This window comes from Gopherus evgoodei, chromosome 20 (assembly GCF_007399415.2).
Source record: "Gopherus evgoodei ecotype Sinaloan lineage chromosome 20, rGopEvg1_v1.p, whole genome shotgun sequence".
In the NCBI taxonomy this organism is placed as follows: Eukaryota; Metazoa; Chordata; order Testudines; family Testudinidae; genus Gopherus; species Gopherus evgoodei.
This window is the reverse complement of record NC_044341.1, coordinates 10982484-10999770: the sequence shown is the minus strand read 5'-3', so window position 1 is coordinate 10999770 and position 17287 is coordinate 10982484. Positions and strand designations below refer to the sequence as shown.

At 57.8% G+C, this 17287-nt stretch overlaps 1 protein-coding gene across 5 annotated transcripts in view; it reads left to right on the top strand.

Annotated features, from left to right (window-relative positions):
* The window catches only part of AHDC1 (AT-hook DNA binding motif containing 1), a 109278-nt gene that overhangs the window by 10962 nt on the left and 81029 nt on the right, over window positions 1-17287 (top strand). Inside the window, exon 1 of one of the 5 annotated variants that reach the window (XR_003997351.1) lies at window positions 5115-5966. The exons of 3 other annotated variants lie outside the window; for them this stretch is intronic. Coding sequence is in view for 1 of the 2 variants with exons in the window: in XM_030539393.1 (XP_030395253.1) it covers window positions 5642-5966 (325 nt within the window). In the remaining variant the exon portion in view is untranslated. Of the gene's footprint in view, window positions 1-5114; window positions 5967-17287 lie in introns of those variants that run through there. One more of the 5 variants, XM_030539393.1, reaches the window with a different exon arrangement.

Sequence of the window (17287 nt, the reverse complement as noted above, 5' to 3'; positions counted from 1 at the left end):
CCCTCCATGAATTTATCTAGTTATTTTTTGAACCCTATTATAATCTTGGCCTTCACAACATCCTCTGGCAAGGAGTTCCACAGGTTGACTGTGCATTGTGTGAAATTCTCTGCCCTCTCTACCCTGCTGGCCATCCCCATGTTCAGGAAAGGGGCTGTGGAGGCCTTTGCTCTCTGCCAGGCATGGCATGATGAAAAACACCAACCCTCACCCTCTCCGGCAAGCGGCAGGCCTCTTTACTAGAGAGGGATCAGCGGGCATCTCTTCGATACAAAGCGCTCTCTCTGCAGCCCCTGGCACACAGACTCATGCACTAGGAGCCGCATTACCTGCCTACAAGCTAGTATCTCAGTGCACGCTAGTATCCCAACGCTGACACCAGCGTGCCCCCAGCCCACACTTACGCTCACCCAAGCCAAGAGGTACTATCCCCCCATCACATATATCTGCACCCCTGAAATGTTCTGATACACACACATATCCCGCCCCCCCCAGCACAGGCCTGCAGCTCCCCACCAGACACAGGCAAACATCTGCTTTCAGAGCCGTCCCCCGCACCATGGCTTCCCCCTCCCCCAGGCTGAGAAGCACCCTCCAGCCCAGCCCCGAACCCTGCAGGGGCTCCTGACTCCCCTCCCCTCCCCAGCATTCCATGGGAGTGAAACACACGAGCTGGCAGGGGCCGTCTCTCTCTCTCTGGCCCGCTGTCTGATTCCTGAACAAAGCCTCCCCTAGTTCTCCGGGGAGCCAGGGCTGAAACAGGAGAGGCGGCTTCTGCTGCCGCTGGCCTGGAATGGCTAATGATTGTTCCTCGGTCCCACCTCGGCTTTGCACTGAGAGAGGCAGAGCCCTGGGGTGGGGGCACTGGGGAAGAGAGGATAGGTCTGCAGGGGTCTGTAGCTCATGCTGGTCTGGGTAGTTGTTGTTGGACCCTGCGGGGGTTTACCAGCACTCTCCTTTCCACACCCCTGTCTTCCAGGCCTTCCCGGGGGGGCATGCGGTGCTGAGGGGTGTTCTTGCCTCTGCTCTGGGGGGTTCCCTGTGCTGTCATAGGGCTACAGTGACTGCCCAGCTGCGATTCTTCCCTGGGGACCTCTCAGAGAGGAAGTTGAGATGCAACAGCTGGAGTGTAAGCACCTTACGGGCAGAAATGCTGGGCCAGTTCTGTTCTATCTGCCCCCGGTGGGAGGGCGGATCAGCAAAGCCAAATTCCTTCCAGTGTGGCCGAGAGCAGAACCTGATCGCTGCTATCCCTGCACCTCAGCAAAATGCCAGGCACCCTAGTGGTGCTCCCAGAATTACAGGGATCTCTTGGAGAAAACGTAGAAATCAGTCACCCTGGTGGATCGAGGGTGGTGGGGGGAGAAGCCACGCTCATGGATACTGTTGAATTCTGGGGTCCCCAGCAGGTCCCCTTCACTTATCTAGCCCCGGTCGTCTGGAGAGCTCCCTGCACTTTGCACAAACCCACAACTGCCACATTGCGAGGTGGGTCAGTACCATTATCCCCATTCTAGAGAAGGGGAAACTGAGGCCTGGAGAGGGGATGTGACTTGACCAAAGCCATGCTAGAATAGGGCTTTGTCAGAGCCCAGATTAGAAGCCAGGATTACCTGGCTCCTAGTTGTGTGTACAGGCCACCAGACTGTGCCACGACAGTGGTATTCAGGTGGGCACATGAGAGCCTGCTCACTTTCTAGGTACATGCAGCAAAATGAGGCTTCCCCTCCCCATCCACCTCCGGTAAAGCAAGTCCCTGTCAGAGCGCAGTCCCCGACAGCGAAGGTTATTTTAATGGATGCATTACTTTAAACGAACCCTTCGCCATCTGTTCCACCCCCTAATTACGAATGCAAAAAAAGCCCATCTCGCAGCCAGCGCAGGAGAAAGTAAAGATATAAGTGATTTAAATGCATGTAGCCGCAGCTCTGCAAGCAGCTGGGATGGGCTGACTTTCACTCCTTCCTTTCGTCTCCTAAAGTGGGGCAAGTGGCGGGGGGCAGGGCCTCTGGTGCCCCACGCTGAGGGTATTTTTTCTTGCAAGGGGAAGGGTGGCTTTGCTGGAGAGCAGGCTCCGGCTCTCAGGAGGGGGCAGCAAGGGGGCATCTTGTTCCCCTCCCCCGCAGGTTAGCTTTGCCCCACAGCTAAATTTCTCAGCTCCTAGGATTCTGAGCCTTCAAAGTGCAAGGAACCGTTTTCTGCCTTCGTTTGCTCCAGTGCATTGTGGGAATGCCAGCGGGGTGGGGGGAGTGTGCGAGAGAAAGAGAGAGGCACACAGCTGCATGCCGTTTCAGACAAACCCTGGTTCTAATCAGCTCTAAGCCGTGCCACCACTGACTCGTTCAAGGCAGCTATCTGGTCAGGATGCTGCTTATTAGATGTTTACGCTGCAGTTGTGCCTCAAGGCCAGGCAGTTTGGGACCTGGGGCGCTAGGCGCTGTACAAATAGCTGGTAAATGATGGTGCTGCCCCATAGAGCTTAGGGGGTGAGACTGAGTGACTTGCCCAAGGTCACAGGGGAAGTCGATGGTGGAGCAGGGACCTGAATCTAGGTCTCCTGAGTTGTAGGTTAGTGCGCTAACCACTAGCCCATCCAGCCTGCTAGTAGCCCCATGCTAATGTAGCTTATGTGGACAATGGTGCCTCACAGGCAAATGGCAGAGATGAGCCTCTCAGTCCAGGAGCTTCCAGTCTGAGATAGATGAAAGGTTCAATAAAAAATAACTGATCACCCCAGGAAGAGAAGCGAGGCTTGGTGAGAGGGATAAGAGGGTTAAAGCCCACAAAGAGCAGTGGGAGAGGTGATGTCTCAGAGAGTGTGTCAGCTGTTCCCAGGGCAGTGGATCATACACCGTTGCCTGGTTTCGCGTATTTCGGGTCCGTCAAGGTTTCTCGCAGCCTGATCGTGCAAGATTGCCCAGTGCCCTCAGCTTCCACAGCTGCGAGCAGCCAGCGCTTGGCACCGTTGGCCCCAGGATTTTGTAATTTTACAAGGAAAGCTAATGTGAATGCCCACGTCTGATGGGTGGCTATTGAAAGGGTTGGCAGGAGGGCTTTGTCAGCGCCACCTCCTTGTAAGAGCAGCTGTATGGCTCTTCGGCGCCTTGCTACAAGATTCGGAGGGGGAGCTGCTGGAATCACATGTGGGGTCATGGGACAGTGAGAATAGGGAGTGCCAAGAGACCCACTCTGCGCCCTGGGGGGTAGGGTATATGCGTTAGACTGAGCTGGTGGGGCAGAGACCACGAGGTTCACCCGGCTGCAGAGTCATTGCCAGCCTGTTCTGGGAGGACCAAATTCTCCACTCGTTCACACCAGTGTAAATCGATTGTCTTCAGAGCAGTTACTCTGGATTTACACCGAGAGCAGAACCTGGCTGGTAGTTTCCAGTGTTGTCATTGCAGCTGGCTTTGTTGTATGTTATACACGTGAAGGGGAAAGACTATTCAAAACGGTAGGGCAAGATTTTCTAAAGTGGCTAGTGATTTTGGGGGCCCAATTTGGGCACCTTAAAGGTGCCTGATTCTCAGAGGCGGGGTTGCTTGGTGCTTTCTGAAGATCAGGCCTCTGTAAGATGGCACCAGAATCACTAGTCGTTTTCGAAAATCTTGGGTGCATTCTTTGACAAGGGACCTGAGCAAAACTCCTAGCTGTCCTCCGTCTCGCAGAGCAGGAGAGCCTGAATCAAATGCAATGAGACCATTTCTGCAAGGGTAATGCCCCATTTCACTCCATCGGTTTGACCAGCCAGGTCAGCCGATATGCCTGAAAATCCAATGCCACACGGGAGGTCGGGGTATATTTCGCCTAAGTTGTGCCGCATGTGTCCATGCATTTGTGCAGCTTGTGTGCTCAGAGATGTTCTCTGTTCCTCAGTAACACCCAGCTCTCATGACCTTTTCTATTTTTCTTAAAGCCCCAGCTGCCGGAATCATGTGATTACAGGAGACTCTTGGCTTCCATTTTGGGGGGGGGAGTGTGTTTCTCCCTCCCCACGTATGGTTGCAGAGAAGCTGGAAAACACAATCCCAAAAGGGTTAAATACCAGAAAGCAAATAAAATGCCTAAAATGTGTATTTTTAAAATCTCATTATTTTTAAGCCAATCTCATGCTTGTGGGGGTCCTGACTTGAGATTTTTGAGCACTTGTGGGCAATGATTCTGTCTTCTGTGTGTGCGCAAGGCCATGTTTCTCCCTCTGGGGGGATGGAGGGACACACACACACTCCCTCTCCCTCTCCCAAGAAACCGGCAGCTCTCTCACACAGGTGCGGTGCCCTGGAGTTGCTATAGATCACCAAGGGATGAACTCTCCCAGCCCCACCGTACAGTGCGTATTATCCCCCCCCTTACAGATGGGGAACCGAGGCAGAGTGCGGAGAAGTGACTTGCCCTGGCTCCCATAGAGAACCTGGAGCAGAGAAGGGCATTGGACGCAGATGACCAAACTCTTCGCCCTGTGCCTGACTCCACCAGATCCAGCCTTCCTCTCTGGGAAAGGCCAGGGGAGCCATGAGGTGGGTTGGCGATGGGGGCGTGGGAATCATAGGGAGAATGTCACAGGCTCTGCAGCCAGCTGGTTCCTCCTGTCCTAGGGAGGGGAGGCAGGTGGGTGAGGGGCTGCTCTGACCCTTTTTGCTGTTCCTGGGAGTGGGGTCTGCCAGTGAGTTCAGGCCCACCCCCAGTCTTGTCTGTGTTCCTGGGTGCTCCAGTCTCTCTCTGTTCAACTGCAGCAGATGTGCCAGCACTGCAGGAAGAGAGAATTAAGTTGGGCTGGAGGAATTTGAAAGCCTGCTGCAGGCCTAAGGGTCTTAAACACCCCTGTGGAGACGGGCAGTCATGCAGAATTAATCCGAGCAGCAGCCCGGCTCAGCTTCAGCCAGTGCAGATCTTCAGGAGAACAAGAGGGGAGTGGGGTGGGATGGGAGAGCGTGCCGAAGTAAAAGGCAGCTCTCAATGTGGAAATTAATAATAAAAAATTCAAGCTCTAACCTGGCCTTCCTCAGTCTTGAAGGTGGGGGCTGGTAGGGAGAGGAGGCGGTTGAATTCTGCCAGAGCTTAAGGAAGACTTGTCGGAGATAGCAAGTGGACCCCCACTGCTCCAGCAAACAGCAGGCGTGGGCTTGGGAGGAGGGCAGGGAGCCGGATTCTGCTCTCATGGCCCTGACAGAGGTTGCCTGGCTTTGCACGGTGTGACCGAGTGTGTGTGTGTGTGTCCACCAGAGAAAGTGCTCCCTGATGTCTCCCCCATGTGTCCCCCAATGGGAAACCTTGCAGCCCTTCCCTGGATGGCTTCGGGCCATCTGTTCCGGGGGTGCATGGGCTTTAAAGGGAAGGCATGTGGGGGAGACGGGGGATCCTGGGCCGCTTACACATGCTGGACCTCTGTGACCTGTGTCATGTGACCCGGGAGAGCCCCCGATGAAGGCTGATCTCATGGAGCAGCCGGCCCCGGATCTTATGGCTGGCAGAAGCACTGGTCTGCAAAGGGGCTGCGGGAGGGGGAGAGGTGCCTGATATTCCTTCCCCGCCCCCGAAGGTGGAGCCCCTCCTGAGCGGGGCAGAGCATGAGGAACGCCCAGCCGCCCAGGCTCGCCCTTCCACGGGAGGGTGGGAGCAGGGGCAAGACTTCTGCAGGCCAATGGGAAAATTCCCCAACCCCCTCCCCCGTGTGCAGCCCCCCGGATTTGGGGCCGTGCCCAGCAGGGTCGTGGCGCTGTCGAGTGCTCTGCAGCTGTTGCCTGGCCCTCTGCTCCTGGGTTTTATAAATAATGCAGCACAGAGGCGTGTTGGCAGAGAGCGATGCAGACAGTCGGGTCGAAGGAGCCTTCAGCACAGAGCGAGAGAGAGAGAGGCTTGTGCAACTTCAACCTTGTGGTCGCTGAAGATAGCTGGGCTTCGTCTGGCTGGCGCATTCACCTGCCCTCTGCTCAGCAGCCCGGGAACGGCCGCAGGGGCCCTGCTGGGTAGGTCTGCGCCAGCTGCCCGGGGAGCTGTGGAAGGGAGCTAGGCCTCGGGGGAGCTGCTTTCCTGTGTTTTGGAGGTGGCGTCCGCACTGGCTTTCAGCTGAGGCCCGCTGGGCGCTGCGCAGGCCTTAGCTAGCCTCACGGCCGTGCTGGGGCGGAGGGAGATCTCTTGTGTCCACTGAAACCGAGGGATGGGGACTTGGCCAAAGACGCTGAATGGCAGAGATGGGGGTAGGAGCCAGGCGCACTGACCCCCAGTCGTGGGTCCTGACAGCCTGAATACAGCTCAGAGTCAGGACTAGAACGCAGATGTCCCCAGTCCTCTCCCGGAGCTGGGACTAGAACCCAGGAGTCCGGACACCAAGCTCCGTGCTCTCGCCACTAGACCCCACTCCCTGGTCCAGGGGAAGGAGGTGTGCATTTTCCGAGTGTAAAGGTGTGCGTGTGCGTGAGCGAGCCACAAAGAGACCGCCGATCAGCCTGTTCTGGGGGCACCCCGCGGAGTCTCCAAGGTGACACCCACACACCACGGGGTCCCTTGCGCCCGCGCCTCGTGGCTTAGTCGCCCGATGGCGGAGCCTGGCTTGAACGGTTGCCATAGCAACCTGCCGTTGCTAAACTAACCTGAGTAAACATTGACGAGGCAGCCGAGAGCCCCGCTTGGGTCGGGGTTGGAGGTTGGGATGCTTGGCAGGGGGTGGCAGAGGGAGCCGCTGGGGGAGGAGGCGGAGGGGGCGGTGGGTGGCACGCAGGCTTTGTGGAGCTCACTGAGGGGGCGGCTTGGTGCTTGGGCCCTGCAGGGATTAGGGCAGGGGGGGTCCGAAGCCTGTCCAATGTCCATGGTCTTCCCTACTCCCATCTCCCCTCCTCCTGTCACCAGCAGCTTCTGGTGCAGCCAGCAGGAAAGCCAGGAGCCAGCGACGGACTAGAAAACAGTCTTGTGGAAGTATTTTTTTCCTCTTTAATTTAATTTCCGGCTGCGGTTGGAAAGATGCATAGGGAGCAGTGTGGTCTATTGGCCAGAGCAAGGGGCTGGGAGTCAGGACTCCTGGGTTCTCTCCCAGGCTCTGCGTGGGAATATGGGCCAATGGTTAGAGCAGGCGTCGCTGGGAGTCAGGATTCCTGGGATCTTTTCCAAACGCTGGGCGGGGGTGTGGTCGAAGTACGGGAATAGGAGCTGTGGCTCCTGGCTGCTGTTCCCAGCTCCGGGAGGAGAATTTACAGCAAGGGCCTAGGAGCCAGGACTCCTGGGCTCTATTCAGGTTCTGCTGCTGCCTGGCCGGGTGACCCTGGGCATGCCACTTCCCCTCTTTGTGACTCAGTTTCTTCTATAAAAGGAGGGGGAGAACACTTCAAAAACCTTTGTGGCACAAAAATCTCTTTCTTCTGTGTTACTCTAGCTGGCCTGTTTGCAAAGGTCCGAGCCCAATAGACAAGTGGTTCCACAGACAGGGCATGGGGAAGGTTCCCTCCCTGCTAATAGCAAACCATGGGGCTACCTATGTGGAGAGGAGTTGAGCCTGTGAGCGGGAGATTGTGCCTCAGCAAGAGGCAAGAGGGCCTGTGTCCCAGACCAGCTCCATCAGGAGCGGCTGTGGCGCTGGGAATTCCTGGAGAGCCCTGCACAGCCAGGGCTTCTGGCGCTTACCTTGGGAAGGAGCAGAAAGAGCCAGGCTCTTGTCCTGGGGGTGGGGATCATGCAGGGAGCCAGGAAGTTGCACTGCAGAGGGCGGGGATTTTTTTGTTTTTTTTCCCCCAGATCCGGGCTGCCTGCGGGGGCTGTTGGTCTTGTTTGATGGGGGGACGGCGGTTTCGTGGGTGACATGCAGATGTGTGATGCTTTGAAGGGAGTGGGCTGCAGGTTGGCAGGCTGGAAGGAAAGCCCCTCAAGCTGATGCGAAGTGGCTGAGTCCTGCCTGGTTATTAACACTCTTGTCAAAGTGCTTCAAAGAACTGAGCCTCCCAGCCTGCTGGGCATGTAGCCAAGTGTCTCCACTTTACAGATGGGGAAACTGAGGCACAGGGCATTTAACTGACTTGGCCAAGGTTGCACGGGGAGTCAGTGGCACAGCAAGATTAGAACGCGGCTTCCTGGATGCCTGCCGGGGGCCTGGCCTGTGTGGCATAGGGTGTAAGTCTGGGCAGAATCTGGTCTCCATGTGGCATGGGTCTGGCCCCAAGTGCTAGGGGCTGGAGTCAGCGTCTGAAGTCAGTGACGCAATTGACAGCAGTAGCATGACTGAGATCAGAGTCTGACTCTTGATTCCTGGCCCCTCAGCTATCAGTGCGGCACTGCCCCGGGTGCAGGTGCATTTCTGCTGCAGGAGTCTTACCTTTCCTCCCCTATGGGTAGGGGATGAGTCATAGTGATCTGGGGCCAGGTTCCCCACCACCACCCCGGTCCTTCAGCCTGGGAGCTCCCCTACAGCCTGGGCTCCAGCAAATGAAGACATTACCTGTGGCCTCAAGCACACCTGTATTTTCTCATGATGGGTGGGTGGCCGCAGCCCCTGCCCTGCCCCCTCGGGCATAGTAGGGTGGGGTGGGACTGGGAAAGGCAAGAGGAGGTGGGCATGCTGAGCTTGCAGGAGCTGCCTTGGGGGAGACAGGACTGGAAGGATGGCCTGAGCCCATGTGCACAGCTGCTGATGTCACCCCCCTACACACAACCCCCGCATCTCATCTCAGGGCTCTTGCTCCCTGCTCCTCTGAGGTGTCTGCCCCATATCCCCTACTGTGCCCCCCCCCCGGTGAGGGAAGCTAAGCAGCACTTCATTCCTATGCCCCACTGACTCTGAGCCTGACTCTGGCGGCGGGCAGGGGCCACTGGCGGCTGTGGGTGGCGGCCAGGCTTGTGGCACAGGGCCGAGGTGCAGGGAGTGTTCCGGGGGCGTGTGCGTGCATTTGTGGTGAGGCTAGGGCGTTTCTCGGCAGCCGCCGCCTCGCCTCCCCACCTCCCTGCAGTTGCCACGATGAGTCAACTGCCCTGGTCCCTCCCTTTCCTGGTGGCTTCTCTCTTGCTTTGTGGGGTACGGTGACCCCCGTAGAGCCAGCGCCCCCCGCAGTCAGAGGTGGTGCCGAGCACCAGGATTTGCTTCTTCCTCTGGCTGTTTCTCTCCCCTGGCCTTGCTGGCTGCTGCGCTGCCCAGTGAAATTGGCGATGATTGGCTCGTGGCAGTCCGGCATCAGTCACGGAGAAGGCCCTGTGCCCCCTCATTTGTGTCTTGGGGCTTCAGGACAGTAATGGAGCTCATTAGAGTCGGAGGTGCAGGTGCCCTAGGTACCTTGCTCATCCCAGAGGGCTGTTAATGAGCGGCTGTTAACGAGCAGCTCAGCACTGCACTGCTCACTCCTGAGTCTAAGTGAGGGAAGAGGCTTGATTTGAAAGCAGGACTTGCAGGGCTGTGTCTGAAATTGCAGAACTGCCTTTCGGTGGGAGGTGGGAGTGGCACAGCTGTAGCTGGGTTTGACAGGAAGGGGTTAATGAAAGGCCAGTGGTGGCTGGGGACCAGCTTCTCCTCCCTTAACCTGGGTCTCAAAGGTCCCCCTGGTATTTATTTGTTTGGTTTGGGCCTGACATTTATTTCTTCTTTTCAGTGTGGAGGCTTTCAGGTTCTTTTCTTTGCTACCTGCTACCCGCTGAGTATTTGGGCAACAGAGCTTTGCTTGTGATTGTACAGCTGCCTTTGTGCAAAAATGCTTCCGCGGGGGATCCATGTGTTGCACGGCTGCCCCTGGGCCACAGTGCTTTGGTATTGCACGTGCGTGGTCGCACAGCCTTCATGTCGTCCCCCGCCCCACCTCCTCGCCCCCTTGTGCACTGCTGTTCCTTTCCGGGCACCAGCTCCCTTGGCCTGGCTGCCCCTCAGCTGACTCTGTGGCAGTGCCCACCCTCTTCCGCCGGCTGCTGCGATTGCTGTCGTCCTGGGAGTTTGCTATGGTCCTAGTGCTTAAATGCTGATTGCACTTGCAGGCCTTCTGGCCCAGTTGTCTAACAGCCTGAAACCTGCAGGAAGATTGAGTGGAGACTCCCTGCCAGCAGCCCGCTGATTTCCTCTCTCACATACATGCTGCACTCGCACCTGATTAGGCTCTGGAGCCTCTTTCCTTTTGCCTGCATCACTGCAAAATAAATCCGCCTCTGCTTTTCCCTCCCTCCCCTGGGCCAAACTGTCGACGTCTCCCCCTGCAGCTACTGGCTGGGTCTGGCATGCCACAGCTGGGGAGGTGTGTGCAGCCTGGCACGGGGAAAGGATCTGAGTGCTAATGCCAGCTCTGCCACTGACTCCTCATGTGTCCTTGGGCAAGTGACGTCCCTTCTCAGTGCCTCAGTTTCCCCAAGTGCTCTTAGACCCATTTTTCCAGATGGGAAACTGAGGTACAGAGGAACCGAGTGACGTGCCCACAATCCTCTGGAAGCCTGTGGCAGAGCTGGGCTTCAGCCTGGGCGCAAACCTCTACACTGCAGTTAAACAGTCCTGTAGCCGGAGTCCCGGGAGCCCAAGTCAGCTGGCACGGGCCAGCTGCAGGTGTTGATTACCGTGTAGACACACCCACAGTGTACTCAGCACCCACAGCGCCAGCTGAAGCCAATGGGAGCTGCAGGTGCTCAGTGCTTCTGCAGACCAGGCCCTGGGCATCTCTGGTTGAAGGTCTGAAAACGTGGGCTCCCAAAATTAGGGGCTTATTCTGAAAAAATTTGGCTGTAAGCACCATGCCTTGGTTTCCCCATCTGTGGAAAGGGAATGAGTAACCCCTTCTGAGGTCGGGGGGAGGGGAGAGATAATGATTTCATTAGTGTTCGGGGCAAGCAGCTGAAGCTATCATGGCACTTGCTGGCGAGGGGGACATGTGGTGAGGTGAGGGTGGGCACGTGAATGCGGCTCACTTCCTGCCCCACTCAGCTCCCCACACCCAGCTCCACCTGTGCCCTGTATGTAAAACCTGGCCATAGCGCTCTGGTCCCCGTGAGGCCAACTGCCTGCCTATGGCCCAGTGGGGCTGAGAGGCGAGGCGGGTTCGGGTTCGGGAGATAGTTTCTAATATCCCTTCCCCCGCCCGCACGCTTCCTTTCTGCAACTCCCCCTCCAGCTGTCTCCCTCCCATCAGGTGCCATCCTGTGTTGAAGCTCTGGCCTGAGCCAAAGGATATTTCACTCTTCCCGCCCCCGCTGGTAACTTCAGCTGCCTCTTGCGTGGTCTCTGTGGATGAGGCCCATGTTAGGACAACCTGGTCTAAATAGAGCCCCTGGAGCAGATGGGTCTCCCCGGTGCTTTCGTCCTCTCAGCCCAGTCGGCCATATGAAGCGGGCCCCGGGTTTTCCTGTCCCCGCCGCACTCTGGCAGTGGTGTGCTCACCCCCCTTGAGCCCATCATCCAGGTCTCACGTCGCACATGCGTGGCCACAGGGCCGGCTTCTAGGGGCCTCCCTGAGGTCTGGCCCAGGTGAAACTGGCACGTTGGCAGCCAAGGTAGCAGATGGAGGAGACCGAAGGGCTACAGGGTCGGCTGAGCTCGTGTGGTGGGGGCGAGAATTTGGTGCTCCCGGAAGTAAAGGACTCAAGAGGGGGACTGGGGGAAGGAGGGGTGCAAGCATTCTCTGGGCTGCTCTGCCCATGCACTTCAATGTTAGCCAGTCCCGGGCCTCTCGCTGCCCACGCTGCCAGCTGCACTGGGCTTGCAATCTGAGTAAGAGCCCACTGGTTGGTGGCTGGTGACCTCCTGGCTTGCTTGCTTTAGCACAGGGCAGTCTGTGCGCCTCATAGGGGGCAGCCGGGACCCCCCCTCATCTTCCAAGTGGCATGAGGGACGTTCCAGCCATCTCGTGGCGCTCTTCAGGGGCAGGTGGGTTGGCTGCCCAGGGCAGGCATGGCTGGCACCCATGGGGCTCATCTGTGAGAAGTTGGGGTGAGGGTTGGGGGGCACTTAGCTGGCAAGAGCAGGCAGCTGGGAAGGGGGAGAGGAGTCATCATAAAGCAGAGATTCTGCCCTGGCCCCATCCTGCTCAGTCTGGATTTGGAGGTTATTCTATCAGCCAGTTCCTGGCCTGGGGGGAAAGGGGTGTGGAGGGGCAGGGAGCTGAGGAAGGGACGTTTTACCTGTGCCAGGGGTGGGGAGCTGGAAGAACGGCTCTGTTAATGTGCTTTCGGTTACGTATGCAGCGCTCGGGCTTTATCCCTGTCCCCGGATGGCCACATCCTCCCATTCAATCCAGCCTCGGCAGCAGGGTTGTCTTCCGGCCGGGGCAGGTGGGGGAGGTCAAGTTCGCAGCTGGGCTCTGGGGCCCATCTCTGGGCGGCGGAAACCACAGGGCACCTTCTGCATTGTATGTGTGTGTGTGAGAGAGAGAGAGAGAGAGCCGGGGGCCGGGAGAGGGACCCCAGTGTCTGTGTGCCAGAGCAGGGTCTATCCGCTGAGACTGAGCGAGGAATGGCTGCCAGGTTGGCACCTGCCGTCACAGCACGGCTGGGGCCTACCTAGCCCTGGGGAAGCAGGTGTCCCTGCCCGTTGTCTCCTCTGGCCTTGATCCCCTGCCCCTCTCTACAGGGGTGTCTCTCACACACCCCTGCCCCAGGGAGGCCAGCCCTGCACCCCACACACTGGAAGAAGGGCCAAGGAGGGTGATGAGCTAAGGCCAAGTGTTGCCTCGTTCCACCCTAATTTCCCTCCCTCCCCCTCTCCCCTGCCGGGGACTCTTGCCCTCCTCCCACTCCCAACTCCTTCCTCTTTCTCCCCAGCAAGGAGGCAGCTCAGCCCAGCCCAGCCCAGCCCAGCAGGCAGGCTGCCGCCAGCAGCAATCAGCTGGGCCTCTTCTCTGCCACCTGCTACTCTGCCTCTGAGTCACTGCTTGCATCCGGGCCTCCCCCGTGTGGTCCTGGGGAGAGGGGTGGGATTCTGCCTTGGCTGGCACCGACTGGCCCCATCGCTTCCTGGCCGAGGGGAATTTCTCGCCTTCAGGCGGTTCCAGTCCGAGGCCAGAGTGGATCCTGGGCAGGCGGGTGGTTCTGGGCCCTCGCCAGCCACTGGACACGAGTCCCTGGGCCTGCAGCAAGCTCTCAGCCTTGGTGCTGTAGATGTTTGCTCTAGGGGGAAGTCAGGACACCGGGGTTCGATCCCCAACCTCGCCCCGAGTGTGTTCGGTGACATGCCCAGGCAGACGATACTCTGTGTTTCCATGTGCCCCAGACACCAGCCTCCATCCTGTCCCGCTCAAGCCAATGGCCAGACTCCCTTCGGCTCAGGGGCAGTAGGGACGAACCCCCGTAAGGCAGGGGCTGGCGTCCCCACGTTCTGGCTGGGGAGGCAGGCGGAGAGGGGAAATAACATGTCCATGGTGACGGGCTGGGATCAGAACTGGTGCCTCATGGTGCGGGCTGGGAGGTCCTCGATCGTGCCTGGCCAAGGCGATTATGGAATACACCGTTAATGATGTAGTTAGTGGCCGTGATCCTGCAATGTGGGCTGCTAGTTCGGATCCCCGTGTCTTTGTGCAGTCCCAGTGACATCTGTGTACGCGCTAGCTCTGCCCGGGGCATGGGCAGAGAAGCGTTGCTATGCTCTGTGCCGTCTTATCCTGCAGCCCTGGCCGTGACTGCCTGCCCTTCTCCGGCAGAGCCCTGACCCCCATCTGGGAGGCATGGGGCTGTGACGTCTTTTAGCTTGTCCTCGGAGCTGCTGTGGTGAATGGAGGGCGGATGGATCTTGAGCTATCCAAATGGTGGGCGTTTGGATAGAAGGGGGTCTGTCCTCCTCCGAGTGTCCTGGAGAAATGGTGGGGATGGGCCGTGGGTCGCTCCCAGCCAGGCCCTGCTGGAGTATCGAGTTGCCCGCTCTCCTATCAGGGTGATTTCCCCCTGGCTGAGCCGTGGGGCTGAGGCAGAGCTACCTGCACATCATTAGTGAGTCAGGAGCACTGAGGGGAGAGTAACCTGGTGGAGCTGGAGTTCACCCCGTGAAGGCTGCTGGGTGCGAGGGGGAGGAAGGAGTGCGGCCCTCGCTGCTGCTGCAGGCAGCTCATGCTTGGCTGCAGATGGAATGGCCCCAGGTGTTGCAGGGAATGCGGGCGGCTCTCTGGGAAGCTGGAGGGGGCCGGGTGGGGGATGGGCAGGAGGCTTTAGCCTCATAAATCAGAGATTCATCTTCCTTTCCCTCCCCCCCCCCATTTCATCTCTTGCCAAACCTGCTTTTCCTGCAGGCCATGTGCAGGGCCCGTGTCCCTGATCATCCCCAGAATGCAGAGACTGGAACAGCGCAGCCCCACTCCTGTGCGGCTAGGGGTGGGATCTCCAAAAAATATATTGTCCTCTGGACTATTTCCTCCTCTGCCCCTTGCCTCCCCTGCTGTCTTACCCTTCTCTCTACCCCTCACCCTCCTGTGCCCCCCATCTCTTCCCGCCCCAGGGGACAGGGTTGGTCCGGCGCCTAGCCCAGCCGGGGCCTGACCCAGACCAGGGGCTCCTAGGCGCGACCACAGTGTGGCTGATAACCAGGGGACAAGGGGAGGTTGTCCCCAAGGTCTCCTTCGGTGGTTGCTTGGTAGTTCAGCGGCTCCTCCTGCAGAGTCCCTCAGCTGAAGCCCTAATCCACGGTGACACCGCGACCATCTCCGCAGCGGCTAATTGTGGTGTCCCCAGCCGAGGATTATGGTTTAAAGTGGGGAATAAGCAGCGGGAGCAGATGAGCTCCTAAGCAACAAAGCTCCTGTTTTCATGCAAGCGACTTTTATTATTACTATAATTAAAAGCCAACAGGAGGGAAAACGTGCCTCTGCTGAGCGTTCCCTGCAGGGTTGGCTGGGCAGGGACAGTGCCGCAAAGCTTTTTACCTGTCAGTGGGTGCGTAAGATCCAGCCTGTGTTTTAGGGCATCCTGCCAGGAGCAGAACGTAGGAGTCCTGACTCCCTGTCCGCTGCTCTGACCATTTGACCGCGCTCCCTCCCAAGCTGGGAATAGAACCCAGAAGTCCTGTCTCTACGCCCTCTCCCCTTCCTTCCCAGCTCCATCTCACGCATGCTTATCCAGCACCTTCCATTGGAGGGTCTGCAAGTGCTTCGCGGACATCATTGAATCATAGACTATCAGGGTTGGAAGGGACCTCAGGAGGTGTCTACTCCAATCCCCTGCTCAAAGCAGGACCAACCCCCAACTAAATCATCCCAGCCAGGGCTTTTGTCAAGCCAGGCCTTAAAAACCTCTAGGGAAGGAGATTCCACCACCTCCCTAGGGAACCCATTCCAGTGCTTCACCACCCTCCTAGCGAAATAGTGTTTCTTGATATCCAACCTAGACCTCCCTCACTGCAGCTTGAGACCATTGCTCCTTGTTCTGTCTTCTGCCACCACTGAGAACAGCCGAGCTCCATCCTCTTTGGAACCCTCCTTTCAGGTAGTTGAAGGCTGCTATCGAAACCCCCTTGCTCTTCTCTTCTTCAGATCAATAAACATCACCGGGTCAGGCCTTCCCTGTCCTTTCTGAGCTGGGTTCTGTGGTGCTGTCCCCATTTCACGGGAGTGGGAGCTGAGACTTGAAGAGGGGAAAGTGACTCACTCACGGTTCCGCTGTGAGTCTGTGGCAGGAGGAGCAGCCAGGAGCCTTGATCCCCAGCCCCTCCCTGCTCTAACTACTTCTGCCTCCCCAATCCCCTCCCAAGGCCAGGAAGAGAACCCAGGAGTCCAGGCTGCCAGCCCTGTGCTCTAACCACAAGCCACCCCCCAGTGCTGTAATGCAGGCAAGGCTGTCTCTGGGGTAATCTGTGTGCTGAGTGAATCTAAACTCGGCCCCTGTGAAAGGGGCTTTGTATACTCAGGGTAGAAGCAGGCCTGGCTCCTCCCCGGGCCATCTCTCGGTCCTGTCCTGCTGCGCCTTTGCATCAAGGCCACCATTTATTGCGTCCTGCTTGGGAAGGTGACACAGTCAGCAGCTGTGGTTTAGCTCAGATCTGTCTGGCCACGTTTCCACAGCTGAGCGATAAGCACAAGCTCCTTGCAAGAGCCTGAGCCACTGGGCCCGGCGCGGGCCGGTCTCTGGAGATGATTCTCTTTCAGGCCACGGGCCTCAGGTTTACCCTGTTCTCTGCGCTAAGCAGGTGAAAATGGAGCTCGGAGCTCTGAAACCGCAGCATGCCTGGCATGTTCTCTTTAAACAGAACTGAAGTGGATTTCGGGCTGCGCAGAAGTGACCCTGGAGGCTGGAGTGATCCACAGAGCATCAAATGGGGAGCAATTTGCAATGCCCTGGATTTGAGGTGAAAGGCTCTGTGTTTCATTGTCAAGCTCCGCAGATGAGCGGAGGAGGAGGGGGAGGAGTTTTGTCCTTTCTGTACTTCTGTGGCCGTCCCCACTGGAGATGTCTCCTAGCCTTTCTCCCTGGAGTTCAGTCTCCATGGCCCATTCAGTCCTGGGGGCCTCTGCTGAGCCTGCCACGATGCTGATTCCCAGGCTGTGGATTTCTGACCAGTAGGAACTGGCCTGAGACAAACCCATTCGTTTCAAGGAGCCCATCAGAAGGGGAGGAATTCGCAGTGCCTACCTGCCCATGCTGGATTTGAACCGAGAAGTGAAAGGCTCCATGTTTTATTGTCAGTCCCCTAAATCTGAGCCAACCACCCTCATCCCGCATGTGGCCCGCTCTAGTCAGTCTCCCAGGGTGACTATTAGGCTGTTACAACTGGCTGCCTGTGGGGCACTTTGCCACATTCAGGAACTGCTCCTGTAGCCCACGGAGCAGGTCTCCCCCATGATCTAACCGTGACTAACCTGGCAAACCCCATGGCTGCAGTAAGATCAATCTCCTGCTTTTTTAAGCCCTCCAAAGCCCCTTCAATCCAGTCCCGTATATGGGCGTTTCTGGCTGCGCTGCCCAGAGGGGAGCAAAGCGACAGTGGCTGTGCCGGAATACCCGGGCTATTTATGTCACACCTTCGAGTTTGTCAAAGCGGCCTTCTGCCTATCAGTGTGACAGAGCAGTGCCAGCAAATGGCAGCTCTTTCCAAGCAGGTACTTCTGCCTGGGAGCTGCCGGTTCCCCAGTGCCTGGCGCATTTGATTTCTCCGCATGGAATTCAGGGAGAATCAGCACTTTGGGGCGCATGGAGGATTCTTTGGGAGCCGTCCGAAAGCAGCCACTTGGCTGGAGGAAACTTGCTGCTGGCAGAGGGATGTGATGATGTGCTGGGACACAGGACTCACTTTGGCTGTCTGCGGTGTCACCTGTGTGCCTCAGTTTCCCCTCCCACTCTGTCTGGTTAGGTTGTGAGCTCTTTGGGACCAGGGCCGTCCCTCACTACTTGTCTGTGCAGCGCCTAGTGCAGTGGGGCCCCGATCCCA